The sequence below is a fragment of the Anomaloglossus baeobatrachus genome, unplaced genomic scaffold (genome assembly GCF_048569485.1).
Source record: "Anomaloglossus baeobatrachus isolate aAnoBae1 unplaced genomic scaffold, aAnoBae1.hap1 Scaffold_4425, whole genome shotgun sequence".
Classification (NCBI taxonomy): Eukaryota; Metazoa; Chordata; class Amphibia; order Anura; family Aromobatidae; genus Anomaloglossus; species Anomaloglossus baeobatrachus.
In genome coordinates, this window is record NW_027443762.1 from 20,041 (window position 1) to 35,727 (window position 15,687).

General features: G+C 54.3%; 1 protein-coding gene across 1 annotated transcript in view; it reads right to left on the reverse strand.

The window, feature by feature from the left end:
- DCTN1 (dynactin subunit 1) overlaps window positions 1–13,202 on the reverse strand; it is a gene marked incomplete at both ends in the record, with an annotated part of 33,158 nt that extends 19,956 nt beyond the window's left edge. The window contains 4 exons of the mRNA XM_075332708.1: window positions 4,272–4,476; window positions 4,547–4,744; window positions 4,818–5,009; window positions 13,116–13,202. Of these exons, the coding sequence (XP_075188823.1) occupies window positions 4,272–4,476; window positions 4,547–4,744; window positions 4,818–5,009; window positions 13,116–13,202 (682 nt within the window). The remainder of the gene's footprint in view (window positions 1–4,271; window positions 4,477–4,546; window positions 4,745–4,817; window positions 5,010–13,115) is intronic.
- Window positions 13,203–15,687: the final 2,485 nt, after the last annotated feature.

A 15,687-nucleotide genomic window follows, 5' to 3' on the forward strand; every position in this document is an offset into this window, starting at 1 on the left:
CCACCGCCTGTACATTACCCACCACCTCCTGTACATTACCCACCGCCTCCTGCCATACACTCCACCTCCTGTACATTACCCACCACCTCCTGCCATACACTCCACCGCCTGTACATTACCCACCGCCTCCTGCCATACACTGCACCTCCTGTACATTACCCACCACCTCCTGCCATACACTCCACCGCCTGTACATTACCCACCACCTCCTGCCATACACTCCACCTCCTGCCATACACTCCACCGCCTGTACATTACCCACCACCTCCTGTACATTACCCACCGCCTCCTGCCATACACTCCACCTCCTGTACATTACCCACCACCTCCTGCCATACACTACACCACCTGTACATTACCCACCACCTCCTGCCATACACTCCACCGCCTGTACATTACCCACCGCCTCCTGCCATACACTCCACCGCCTGTACATTACCCACCACCTCCTGCCATACACTACACCACCTGTACATTACCCACCACCTCCTGCCATACACTCCACCGCCTGTACATTACCCACCGCCTCCTGCCATACACTCCACCGCCTGTAGATTACCCACCGCCTCCTGCCATACACTGCACCGCCTGTACATTACCCACCGCCTCCTGCCATACACTCCACATCCTGTACATTACCCACCGCCTCCTGCCATACACTCCACCGCCTGTAGATTACCCACCGCCTCCTGCCATACACTGCACAGTCTGTACATTACCCACACCTCCTGCCATACACTCCACCGCCTGTACATTACCCACCACCTCCTGCCATACACTCCACCTCCTGTACATTAACCACCACCTCCTGCCATACACTCCACCGCCTGTAGATTACCCACCGCCTCCTGCCATACACTGCACAGTCTGTACATTACCCACCACCTCCTGCCATACACTCCACCGCCTGTACATTACCCACCACCTCCTGCCATACACTCCACCTCCTGTACATTACCCACCGCCTCCTGCCATACACTCCACCGCCTCCTGTACATTACCCACCGCCTCCTGTCATACACTGCACCGCCTCCTGTACATTACCCACCACCTCCTGCCATACACTCCACCGCCTGTAGATTACCCACCGCCTCCTGCCATACACTCCACCGCCTGTACATTACCCACCGCCTCCTGCCATACACTCCACCGCCTGTACATTACCCACCGCCTCCTGCCATACACTCCACCGCCTGTACAATACCCACCGCCTCCTGCCATACACTGCACCGCCTGTACATTACCCACCGCCTCCTGCCATACACTCCACCACCTGTACATTAACCACCACCTCCTGCCATACACTCCACCGCCTGTACATTACCCACCACCTTCTGCCATACACTCCACCGCCTCCTGTACATTACTCACCACCTCCTGCCATACACTCCACCGCCTGTACATCACCCACCACCTCCTGCCATACACTCCACCGCCTGTACATTACCCACCACCTCCTGCCATACACTCCACCGCCTGTAGATTACCCATCACCTCCTGCCATACACTCCACCTCCTGTACATTACCCCCCACCTCCTGCCATACACTGCACCGCCTGTACATTACCCACCACCTCCTGCCATACACTCCACCGCCTCCTGTACATTACCCACCGCCTCCTGCCATACACTCCACCTACTGTACATTACCCACCACCGCCTGTACATTACCCACCACCTCCTGCCATACACTCCACCGCCTCCTGTACATTACCCACCGCCTCCTGCCATACACTCCACCTCCTGTACATTACCCCCCACCTCCTGCCATACACTGCACCTCCTGTACATTACCCACCACCTCCTGCCATACACTGCACCTACTGTACATTACCCACCGCCTCCTGCCATACACTCCACCTACTGTACATTACCCACCACCGCCTGTACATTACCCACCACCTCCTGCCATACACTGCACCGCCTGTACATTACCCAACACCTCCTGCCATACACTGCACCGCCTGTACATTACCCACCACCTCCTGCCATACACTCCACCTCCTGTACATTACCCACCACCTCCTGCCATACACTCCACCGCCTGTACATTACCCACCACCTCCTGCCATACACTACACCACCTGTACATTACCCACCGCCTCCTGCCATACACTCCACCGCCTGTACATTACCCACCGCCTCCTGCCATACACTCCACCGCCTGTACATTACCCACCACCTCCTGCCATACACTCCACCGCCTGTATTTTACCCACCACCTCCTGCCATACACTGCACAGTCTGTACATTACTCACCACCTCCTGCCATACACTGCACCGCCTGTACATTACCCACCGCCTCCTGCCATACACTGCACCGCCTCCTGTACATTACCCACCACCTCCTGCCATACACTGCACAGTCTGTACATTACCCACCACCTCCTGCCATACACTCCACCGCATGTACATTACCCACCACCTCCTGCCATACACTCCACCGCCTGTACATTACCCACCACCTCCTGCCATACACTCCACCGCCTGTACATTACCCACCACCTCCTGCCATACACTCCACCGCCTGTACATTACCCACCGCCTCCTGTCATACACTCCACCGCCTCCTGTACATTACCCACCACCTCCTGCCATACACTGCACAGTCTGTACATTACCCACCACCTCCTGCCATACACTCCACCGCATGTACATTACCCACCACCTCCTGCCATACACTCCACCGCCTGTACATTACCCACCACCTCCTGCCATACACTCCACCGCCTGTACATTACCCACCGCCTCCTGCCATACACTCCACCGCCTCCTGTACATTACCCACCACCTCCTGCCATACACTCCACGGCCTCCTGTACATTACCCACCACCTCCTGCCATACACTCCACCGCCTGTATATTACCCACCACCTCCTGCCATACACTGCACAGTCTGTACATTACTCACCACCTCCTGCCATACACTGCACCGCCTGTACATTACCCACCGCCTCCTGCCATACACTGCACCGCCTGTACATTACCCACCGCCTCCTGCCATACACTCCACCGCCTGTACATTACCCACCGCCTCCTGCCATACACTGCACCGCCTGTACATTACCCACCGCCTCCTGCCATACACTCCACCGCCTGTACATTACCCACCACCTCCTGCCATACACTCCACCTCCTGTACATTACCCACCACCTCCTGCCATACACTCCACCGCCTGTACATTACCCACCACCTCCTGCCATACACTCCACCGCCTGTACATTACCCACCACCTCCTGCCATACACTGCACCGCCTGTACATTACCCACCGCCTCCTGCCATACACTCCACCGCCTGTACATTACCCACCGCCTCCTGCCATACACTCCACCGCCTGTACATTACCCACCACGTCCTGCCATACACTCCACCCCCTGTACATTACCCACCACCTCCTGCCATACACTCCACCGCCTGTACATTACCCACCTCCTGCCATACACTCCACCGCCTGTACATTACCCACCGCCTCCTGCCATACACTCCACCGCCTGTACATTACCCACCACCTCCTGCCATACACTCCACCGCCTGTACATTACTCACCACCTCCTGCCATACACTGCACCGCCTGTACATTACCCACCGCCTGCCATACACTCCACCGCCTGTACATTACCCACCACCTCCTGCCATACACTCCACCACCTGTACATTACCCACCACCTCCTGCCATACACTGCACCGCCTGTACATTACCCACCGCCTGCCATACACTCCACCGCCTGTACATTACCCACCGCCTCCTGCCATACACTCCACCGCCTGTACATTACCCACCACCTCCTGCCATACACTCCACCGCCTGTACATTACTCACCACCTCCTGCCATACACTGCACCACCTGTACATTACCCACCACCTCCTGCCATACACTGCACCGCCTGTACATTACCCACCACCTCCTGCCATACACTCCACCGCCTGTACATTACCCACCACCTCCTGCCATACACTCCACCGCCTCCTGTACATTACCCACCACCTCCTGCCATACACTCCACGGCCTCCTGTACATTACCCACCACCTCCTGCCATACACTCCACCGCCTGTACATTACCCACCACCTCCTGCCATACACTCCACCGCCTCCTGTACATTACCCACCACCTCCTGCCATACACTCCACCGCCTGTACATTACCCACCACCTCCTGTATATCACTTTACTGCCTTTAAGCACACAGTCCACCGCCTGTTTATTACCCCACCCCCTCTTAGTATACCACTCTACCCCGGGTAGCCTACTCCACTATGACATGACCCACCTTTCTCCTCAATCTCATGTTTCAGGATCTCCAGGTCCATGGTCAGCTCCTCCACCTTCTCTTTTAGGGTCTCCACTTCCTGCTGTAAGGACTCTGCTCGTTCCTCGGCCATCTCCTTATCCAGTGTGGCCATCTCTATAGCGTCTGCAGTGTCGGCCATCTCCTCCATGTAGCGCTCCTGGGCCTCCAGAGCTTCCTTGGCCTCCTGTACAGAAGACATGATGGTTGGATACTGTTGCCCGGTGGACGTGTCCTCTCCAGGGCCGGTCACCCACCTTCTTGGCCTCCTTTAGCTGGCGCTGGAGGTCGGCCTGCTGCTCCTGAATCTTACTCTTCCACTCCTGGAGCTGCTCCAGCTGGAGCTTGGACTTCTCCAACTCCTTCAGCTTGGCCTTGTCCTCAGACCTCTTCATCTTCAGGGTCTCCAGCTTCTCCTCGAGGTCCTTCACCTGAGCCCGCAGGTTCTCTTCCTCCTGGAAATACGCACAGATCAGGGCCTGGCCATGAGGATGGGGCACAAAGGACAAGACTACCCCCAATCTTTACCTTGGAGGGTCCCGGGGCTGGCAATGGGGCCACCGGAGAGGTCAGTGAAGGTGATGGGATGATGGGAGCCGCTAGTGGGGTCTGTGCAGGTGTGCTGGGCTCGCTGCTGCTGATCTCTCCACATGATGCCGAGGCAGATCCGGAGGCCCCGGCTGTACCGCTGGATGCAGCAGAGCTGGACGGGCGCGTGGGCTGCAATCAGGACGTACAATATTAATGGATTAGACAGTACTGCATGGTCCACGGACGGCTCCATCCCGGACTCCGCGGCACGCCGAGAGCGTCATACCGGGCGAATGGTCAGCATCACCTACTTTCCTCAGTGTGATGTAGCAGAGCTGAGCGTGCCGGTACCAGGAATGGCTCGGGTGTGATGTAGCAGAGCTGGATGTGCTGGTACCAGGGATGGCTCGTGTGTCATGTAGCAGAGCTGGATGTGCTGGTATCGGGGATGGCTCAGGTGTGATGTAGAAGAGCTGGATGTGCTGGTACCAGGGATGGCTCGTGTGTCATGTAGCAGAGCTGGATGTGCTGGTACCAGGGATGGCTCGTGTGTCATGTAGCAGAGCTGGATGTGCTGGTATCGGGGATGGCTCAGGTGTGATGTAGCAGAGCTGGATGTGCTGGTATCGGGGATGGCTCAGGTGTGATGTAGCAGAGCTGGATGTGCTGGTACCAGGGATGGCTCGGGTGTGATGTAGCAGAGCTGGATGTGCTGGTACCAGGGATGGCTCGAGTGTGATGTAGCAGAGCTGGATGTGCTGGTACCAGGGATGGCTCGTGTGTCATGTAGCAGAGCTGGATGTGCTGGTACCAGGGATGGCTCGGGTGTGATGTAGAAGAGCTGGATGTGCTGGTATCGGGGATGGCTCAGGTGTGATGTAGCAGAGCTGGATGTGCTGGTATCGGGGATGGCTCAGGTGTGATGTAGCAGAGCTGGATGTGCTGGTACCAGGGATGGCTCGGGTGTGATGTAGCAGAGCTGGATGTGCTGGTACCAGGGATGGCTCGGGTGTGATGTAGCAGAGCTGGATGTGCTGGTACCAGGGATGGCTCGTGTGTCATGTAGCAGAGCTGGATGTGCTGGTACCAGGGATGGCTCGTGTGTCATGTAGCAGAGCTGGATGTGCTGGTATCGGGGATGGCTCAGGTGTGATGTAGCAGAGCTGGATGTGCTGGTATCGGGGATGGCTCAGGTGTGATGTAGCAGAGCTGGATGTGCTGGTACCAGGGATGGCTCGGGTGTGATGTAGCAGAGCTGGATGTGCTGGTACCAGGGATGGCTCGTGTGTCATGTAGCAGAGCTGGATGTGCTGGTACCAGGGATGGCTCGGGTGTGATGTAGCAGAGCTGGATGTGCTGGTACCAGGGATGGCTCGTGTGTCATGTAGCAGAGCTGGATGTGCTGGTACCAGGGATGGCTCGTGTGTCATGTAGCAGAGCTGGATGTGCTGGTATCGGGGATGGCTCAGGTGTGATGTAGCAGAGCTGGATGTGCTGGTACCAGGGATAGCTCGTGTGTGATGTAGCAGAGCTGGATGTGCTGGTATCGGGGATGGCTCAGGTGTGATGTAGCAGAGCTGAATGTGCTGGTATCGGGGATGGCTCACGTGTGATGTAGCAGAGTTGAGTGTGCTGGTACCAGGGATGGCTCGAGTGTGATGTAGCAGAGCTGAGTGTGCTGGTACCAGGGATGGCTCGGGTGTGATGTAGCAGAGCTGGATGTGCTGGTATCGGGGATGGCTCGGGTGTGATGTAGCAGAGCTGGATGTGCTGGTACCAGGGATGGCTCGGGTGTGATGTAGCAGAGCTGAGTGTGCTGGTATCGGGGATGGCTCACGTGTGATGTAGCAGAGTTGAGTGTGCTGGTACCAGGGATGGCTCGAGTGTGATGTAGCAAAGCTGAGTGTGCTGGTACCAGGGATGGCTCGGGTGTGATGTAGCAGAGCTGAGTGTGCCAGTATCGGGGATGGCTTGGATGTAATGTAGCAGAGCTGAATATGACAGCTCGGGAGTGATGTAACAGAGCTGACTGATGGCTCCAGTGTGATTTAGCAGAGCTGAATGTAGCAGAGATAAATGTAGCAGAGCTGAATGTGATGGCTCTGGTGTGATGTAGCAGAGCTGAATGTGATGGCTCCAGTGGGATGTAGCAGAGCTGACTGTGATGGCTCCAGTGTGATGTAGCAGAGCTGAATGTGATGGCTCCAGTGTGATGTAGCAGAGCTGACTGTGATGGCTCCAGTGTGATGTAGCAGCGCTGACTGTGATGGCTCCGGTGTGATGTAGCAGAGCTGACTGTGATGTAGCAAAGCTGAATGTGATGGCTCCAGTGTGATGTAGCAGAGCTGAATGTGATGGCTCCAGTGTGATGTAGCAGAGCTGAATGTGATGGCTCCAGTGTGATGTAGCAGAGCTGACTGTGATGGCTCCAGTGTGATGTAGCAGAGCTGACTGTGATGGCTCCAGTGTGATGTAGCAGCGCTGACTGTGATGGCTCCAGTGGGATGTAGCAGAGCTGAATGTGATGGCTCTAGTGTAATGTAGCAGAGCTGAATGTGATGGCTCTCGTGTGATGTAGCAGAGCTGAATGTAGCAGAGATAAATGTAGCAGAGATGAATGTGATGGCTCCAGTGTGATGTAGCAGAGCTGAATGTGATGGCTCTGGTGTGATGTAGCAGAGCTGAATGTGATGGCTCTGGTGTGATGTAGCAGAGCTGACTGTGATGGCTCCAGTGTGATGTAGCATAGCTGAATGTAGCAGAGCTGAATGTGATGGCTCTGGTGTGATGTAGCAGAGCTGAATGTGATGGCTCTGGTGTGATGTAGCAGAGCTGAATGTGATGGCTCTGGTGTGATGTAGCAGAGCTGACTGTGATGGCTCCAGTGTGATGTAGCAGAGCTGAATGTAGCAGAGCTGAATGGGATGGCTCCGGTGTGATGTAGCAGAGCTGAATGTGATGGCTCCGGTGTGATGTAGCAGAGCTGACTGTGATGGCTCCGGTGTGATGTAGCAGAGCTGACTGCGATGGCTCCAGTGTGATGTAGCAGAGCTGAATGTGATGGCTCCAGTGTGATGTAGCAGAGCTGAATGTGATGGCTCCAGTGTGATGTAGCAGAGCTGACTGTGATGGCTCCAGTGTGATGTAGCAGAGCTGACTGTGATGGCTCCAGTGTGATGTAGCAGAGCCGACTGTGATGGCTCCAGTGTGATGCAGCAGAGATGAATGTAGCAGAGATGAATGTAGCAGAGATGAATGTAGCAGAGATGAATGTAGCAGAGATGAATGTGATGGCTCTCGTGTGATGTAGCAGAGATAAATGTAGCAGAGATGAATGTGATGGCTCTGGTGTGATGTAGCAGAGCTGAATGTGATGGCTCTGGTGTGATGTAGCATAGCTGACTGTGATGGCTCCAGTGTGATGCAGCAGAGATGAATGTAGCAGAGATGAATGTAGCAGAGATGAATGTAGCAGAGATGAATGTAGCAGAGATGAATGTGATGGCTCTCGTGTGATGTAGCAGAGATAAATGTAGCAGAGATGAATGTGATGGCTCTGGTGTGATGTAGCAGAGCTGAATGTGATGGCTCTGGTGTGATGTAGCATAGCTGACTGTGATGGCTCCAGTGTGATGTAGCAGAGCTGAATGTAGCAGAGCTGAATGTGATGGCTCCGGTGTGATGTAGCAGAGCTGAATGTAGCAGAGATGAATGTGATGGCTCTGGTGTGATGTAGCAGAGCTGAATGTGATGGCTCTGGTGTGATGTAACAGAGCTGAATGTGATGGCTCTGGTGTGATGTAGCAGAGCTGACTGTGATGGCTCCAGTGTGATGTAGCAGAGCTGAATGTAGCAGAGCTGAATGGGATGGCTCCGGTGTGATGTAGCAGAGCTGAATGTGATGGCTCCGGTGTGATGTAGCAGAGCTGACTGTGATGGCTCCGGTGTGATGTAGCAGAGCTGACTGCGATGGCTCCAGTGTGATGTAGCAGAGCTGAATGTGATGGCTCCAGTGTGATGTAGCAGAGCTGAATGTGATGGCTCCAGTGTGATGTAGCAGAGCTGACTGTGATGGCTCCAGTGTGATGTAGCAGAGCTGACTGTGATGGCTCCAGTGTGATGTAGCAGAGCCGACTGTGATGGCTCCAGTGTGATGCAGCAGAGATGAATGTAGCAGAGATGAATGTAGCAGAGATGAATGTAGCAGAGATGAATGTAGCAGAGATGAATGTAGCAGAGATGAATGTGATGGCTCTCGTGTGATGTAGCAGAGATAAATGTAGCAGAGATGAATGTAGCAGAGATGAATGTAGCAGAGATGAATGTAGCAGAGATGAATGTGATGGCTCTCGTGTGATGTAGCAGAGATAAATGTAGCAGAGATGAATGTAGCAGAGATGAATGTAGCAGAGATGAATGTAGCAGAGATGAATGTGATGGCTCTCGTGTGATGTAGCAGAGATAAATGTAGCAGAGATGAATGTGATGGCTCTGGTGTGATGTAGCAGAGCTGAATGTGATGGCTCTGGTGTGATGTAGCATAGCTGACTGTGATGGCTCCAGTGTGATGTAGCAGAGCTGAATGTAGCAGAGCTGAATGTGATGGCTCCGGTGTGATGTAGCAGAGCTGAATGTAGCAGAGATGAATGTGATGGCTCTGGTGTGATGTAGCAGAGCTGAATGTGATGGCTCTGGTGTGATGTAGCAGAGCTGACTGTGATGGCTCCAGTGTGATGTAGCAGAGCTGAATGTAGCAGAGCTGACTGTGATGGCTCCAGTGTGATGTAGCAGAGCCGACTGTGATGGCTCCAGTGTGATGTAGCAGAGATGAATGTAGCAGAGATGAATGTAGCAGAGATGAATGTAGCAGAGATGAATGTGATGGCTCCAGTGTGATGTAGCAGAGCTGAATGTGATGGCTCTGGTGTGATGTAGCAGAGCTGAATGTGATGGCTCTGGTGTGGTGTAGCAGAGCTGAATGTGATGGCTCCAGTGTGATGTAGCAGAGCTGAATGTAGCAGAGCTGAATGTAGCAGAGCTGAATGTAGCAGAGCTGAATGTGATGGCTCCAGTGTGACGTAGCAGAGCTGAATGTAGCAGAGATGAATGTAGCAGAGCTGAATGTAGCAGAGCTGAATGTAGCAGAGCTGAATGTGATGGCTCCAGTGTGATGTAGCAGAGCTGACTGTGATGGCTCCAGTGTGATGTAGCAGAGCTGACTGTGATGGCTCCAGTGTGATGTAGCAGAGCTGACTGTGATGGCTCCAGTGTGATGTAGCAGAGCTGACTGTGATGGCTCCAGTGTGATGTAGCAGAGCTGACTGTGATGGCTCCAGTGTGATGTAGCAGAGCTGACTGTGATGGCTCCAGTGTGATGTAGCAGAGCTGACTGTGATGGCTCCAGTGTGATGTAGCAGAGCTGACTGTGATGGCTCCAGTGTGATGTAGCAGAGCTGACTGTGATGGCTCCAGTGTGATGTAGCAGAGCTGAATGTGATGGCTCCAGTGTGATGTAGCAGAGCTGAATGTGATGGCTCCAGTGTGATGTAGCAGAGCTGACTGTGATGGCTCCAGTGTGATGTAGCAGCGCTGACTGTGATGGCTCCAGTGGGATGTAGCAGAGCTGAATGTGATGGCTCCAGTGTAATGTAGCAGAGCTGAATGTGATGGCTCTCGTGTGATGTAGCAGAGCTGAATGTAGCAGAGATAAATGTAGCAGAGATGAATGTGATGGCTCCAGTGTGATGTAGCAGAGCTGAATGTGATGGCTCTGGTGTGATGTAGCAGAGCTGAATGTGATGGCTCTGGTGTGATGTAGCAGAGCTGACTGTGATGGCTCCAGTGTGATGTAGCATAGCTGAATGTAGCAGAGCTGAATGTGATGGCTCTGGTGTGATGTAGCAGAGCTGAATGTGATGGCTCTGGTGTGATGTTGCAGAGCTGAATGTGATGGCTCTGGTGTGATGTAGCAGAGCTGACTGTGATGGCTCCAGTGTGATGTAGCAGAGCTGAATGTAGCAGAGCTGAATGTGATGGCTCCGGTGTGATGTAGCAGAGCTGACTGTGATGGCTCCGGTGTGATGTAGCAGAGCTGACTGTGATGGCTCCAGTGTGATGTAGCAGAGCTGAATGTTATGGCTCCAGTGTGATGTAGCAGAGCTGAATGTGATGGCTCCAGTGTGATGTAGCAGAGCTGAATGTGATGGCTCCAGTGTGATGTAGCAGAGCTGACTGTGATGGCTCCAGTGTGATGTAGCAGAGCTGACTGTGATGGCTCCAGTGTGATGTAGCAGAGCTGACTGTGATGGCTCCAGTGTGATGTAGCAGAGATGAATGTAGCAGAGATGAATGTAGCAGAGATGAATGTAGCAGAGATGAATGTAGCAGAGCTGAATGTAGCAGAGCTGAATGTGATGGCTCTCGTGTGATGTAGCAGAGATAAATGTAGCAGAGATGAATGTGATGGCTCTGGTGTGATGTAGCAGAGCTGAATGTGATGGCTCTGGTGTGATGTAGCATAGCTGACTGTGATGGCTCCAGTGAGATGTAGCAGAGCTGAATGTAGCAGAGCTGAATGTGATGGCTCCGGTGTGATGTAGCAGAGCTGAATGTAGCAGAGCTGAATGTAGCAGAGATGAATGTGATGGCTCTGGTGTGATGTAGCAGAGCTGACTGTGATGGCTCTGGTGTGATGTAGCAGAGCTGACTGTGATGGCTCTGGTGTGATGTAGCAGAGATGAATGTAGCAGAGCTGAATGTGATGGCTCCAGTGTGATGTAGCAGAGATGAATGTAGCAGAGATGAATGTAGCAGAGATGAATGTGATGGCTCCAGTGTGATGTAGCAGAGCTGAATGTGATGGCTCTGGTGTGATGTAGCAGAGCTGAATGTGATGGCTCCGGTGTGGTGTAGCAGAGCTGAATGTGATGGCTCCAGTGTGATGTAGCAGAGCTGAATGTGATGGCTCCAGTGTGATGTAGCAGAGCTGAATGTGATGGCTCCAGTGTGATGTAGCAGAGCTGAATGTAGCAGAGCTGAATGTAGCAGAGCTGAATGTAGCAGAGCTGAATGTGATGGCTCCAGTGTGATGTAGCAGAGCTGAATGTAGCAGAGCTGAATGTAGCAGAGCTGAATGTAGCAGAGCTGAATGTAGCAGAGCTGAATGTGATGGCTCCAGTGTGATGTAGCAGAGCTGAATGTAGCAGAGATGAATGTAGCAGAGCTGAATGTAGCAGAGCTGACTGTGATGGCTCCAGTGTGATGTAGCAGAGCTGACTGTGATGGCTCCAGTGTGATGTAGCAGAGCTGACTGTGATGGCTCCAGTGTGATGTAGCAGAGCTGACTGTGATGGCTCCAGTGTGATGTAGCAGAGCTGACTGTGATGGCTCCAGTGTGATGTAGCAGAGCTGAATGTGATGGCTCCAGTGTGATGTAGCAGAGCTGAATGTAGCAGGGCTGAATGTGATGTAGCAGAGCTGACTGTGATGGCTCCAGTGTGATGTAGCAGAGCTGACTGTGATGGCTCTGGTGTGATGTAGCAGAGCTGACTGTGATGGCTCTGGTGTGATGTAGCAGAGCTGACTGTGATGGCTCTGGTGTGATGTAGCAGAGCTGACTGTGATGGCTCTGGTGTGATGTAGCAGAGCTGACTGTGATGGCTCCAGTGTGATGTAGCAGAGCTGACTGTGATGGCTCTGGTGTGATGTAGCAGAGCTGACTGTGATGGCTCTGGTGTGATGTAGCAGAGCTGACCGTCTGGTGTGCCTGGTGATGTTTCGTCATCAGGAGCCTCAGATTTAGAGCATGAATTGTGTGAAGTGACAAACCCCTCTCTGTATATGTGAATATGGCAGATGCAGCCTCGCGGTGACGGCAGGCGCTGATAGAGGGTCTTCATACACACGATGCCCCAGGAGCTGAAGAGCCGCCGCGAGGTCCAGTATGTGGCAAACCGCACAGAACACGGAAAAAACACAACCACAGTGCGAACAAGCGTCAACCGTGCGTATCCCCGGCCATGTACGACCGCGAGCAGAGAGAACGGCCCCTGTGACTGCGGGAAGGGGAAACAGAGCTGCGGGTGCTGTCACAGTGTAGCAGCCAGTGACACAGCACTAGGACCACAGTGCGGACGGTGTACAGTCACATCACGTCTGTGACCCCCCTAGTAATAGCGGCAGGTCCAGCCCTCCCCCCAACCGTACCCCCCACCGCCCAACCGTACCCCTCACCCCCCAACCGTACTCCCCCCCCCCACAGGACTATCACAGACCGCTGCTGTGCCGGGCGCTCACCTTGGTGCGGCGGGTGGTGATCTGTGGAGAAGCGGCAGGAAGAGACAGACAGAGGAGAAGCGGCAGACGGGAGAGAAGACAGCAACACAAGGGTTAATGGCATCCAGGAGCAGCACACAGGAACAAACCCTCAGCTCAGAGTCACCCAGCACAATGCGGAGCCACGGCCGATCCTCCAGTCACCTCCAGAGCTGCACTCACTATTCTGCCATTACATCATGTCATCCTCCAGTCACCTCCAGAGCTGCACTTACTATTCTGCTGATACATCATGTCATCCTCCAGAGCTGCACTCACTATTCTGCTGTTACATCATGTCATCCTCCAGTCACCTCCAGAGCTGCACTTACTATTCTGCTGATACATCATGTCATCCTCCAGAGCTGCACTCACTATTCTGCTGTTACATCATGTCATCCTCCAGTCACCTCCAGAGCTGCACTTACTATTCTCCTGATACATCATGTCATCCTCCAGTCACCTCCAGAGCTGCACTCACTATTCTGCTGTTACATCGTGTCTTATCCTCCAGTCACCTCCAGAGCTGCACTCACTATTCTGCTGATACATCATGTCATCCTCCAGTCACCTCCAGAGCTGCACTCACTATTCTGCTGTTACATCGTGTCTTATCCTCCAGTCACCTCCAGAGCTGCAGCCACTATTCTGCTGTTACATCATGTCTTATCCTCCAGTCACCTCCAGAGCTGCACTCACTATTCTGCCGTTACATCGTGTCTTATCCTCCAGTCACCTCCACAGCTGCAGTCACTATTCTGCCGTTACATCGTGTCTTATCCTCCAGTCACCTCCAGAGCTGCAGTCACTATTCTGCTGTTACATCATGTCTTATCCTCCAGTCACCTCCAGAGCTGCAGTCACTATTCTGCTGATACATCATGTCTTATCCTCCAGTCACCTCCAGAGCTGCACTCACTATTCTGCTGTTACATCGTGTCTTATCCTCCAGTCACCTCCAGAGCTGCAGCCACTATTCTGCTGTTACATCATGTCTTATCCTCCAGTCACCTCCAGAGCTGCAGTCACTATTCTGCTATTACATCGTTTATTATTCTCCAGTCACCTCCAGAGCTGCAGTCACTATTCTGCTTATTATTCTCCAGTCACCTCCAGAGCCGCACTGAGACGGGTCCTCGATCAGTGATCAGCTGTGATCTTTGGGAGATCCGGCATCATTACGTCTTTAGTCTCTCTGCAGCGCTCCCGCAGGAGGACTGGTGTATTACACAGTGTGCACAGGAGAGAGATGAACGTTCCCTGTAACAGCTCTGAAGCTCTGGCGGAGCGGAGCAGACTGATGGCAGAAGTGTGAGTGCAGCTCTGGCAGTGAGGGGAGCGGTGGTGTAAGCCGGGCCTGACTCTGCATTATACGGAGCTGTCACCGGGCCTGTAGATCATCACATGCACAGGGTACATCATGCGCTGCACCCCTCATCAGCTGCTACCGGGGGGACGCTGGGCTGGCGGGCCGGGGCTGCACCCATACGTATAGTGCCCCCCAGAATTACAGGCGGGGGAGGAAAGACCCCAGAGACCCCCGACCAGGACGTTCCCATCCATAAACCTCACAGCAGCCAATTACTACAGAATACATGAGAGGGGGGGCAGTGAGCGGACCCCCGGGGTGATCTCCCCCGGCTGCACGAGACCCCACCCCGGATACAATGTATCACTGGTAACCAAGCCTTCCCACACTGACCGGACCCCCGGAGCTGCATGCAGACAGACCCTGCTGAGGAGCCGCACCAACCCTAATACTCCTCCTGACCCTGGGAAAGCTGGGTGACCCCTCCTCGTGTACGATGACCCCGCAGCCTCCACCCCCCCGGAGCTGCATGCGGACAGACCCCGCTGAGGAGCCGCACCAACCCTAATACTCCTCCTGACCCTGGGAAAGCTGGGTGACTCCTCCTCATGCAGGATGACCACGTAGATCTCCACGCCCCCGGGTCTAACCCTGGGAAAGCTGGGTGACCCCTCCACATGCAGGATGACCCCGTAGCCTCCTTCCCCCCGGAGCTGCATGCGGACAGACCCAGCTGAGGACCCGCACCAACCCTAATACTCCTCCTGACCCTGGGAAAGCTGGGTGACTCCATAGATCTCCACACGCCCCTGGGGCTAACCCTGGGAAAGCTGGGTGACCCCTCCACATGCAGGATGACCCCATAGATCTCCACGCCCCCGGAGCTACCCTGGGAAAGCTGGGTGACCCCTCCTCGTGTACGATGACCCCGCAGCCTCCACCCCCCCGGAGCAGCATGCGGACAGACTCCGATGAGGAGCCGCACCATCCCTAATACTCCTCCTGACCCTGGGAAAACTGGGTGACCCCTCCACATGCAGGATGACCCCGCAGCCTCCTTCCCCCCGGAGCTGCATGCAGACAGACCCCGCTGAGGATCTGCACCAGCACATAAGCATCCTGACCCTGGGAAAGCTGGGTGGCCCCTCCACATGCAGGATGACCCCGCAGCCTCCTTCCCCCTGGAGCTGCATGCAGACAGACCCCGCTGAGGAGCGGCACCAGCACATAAGCATCCTGACCCTG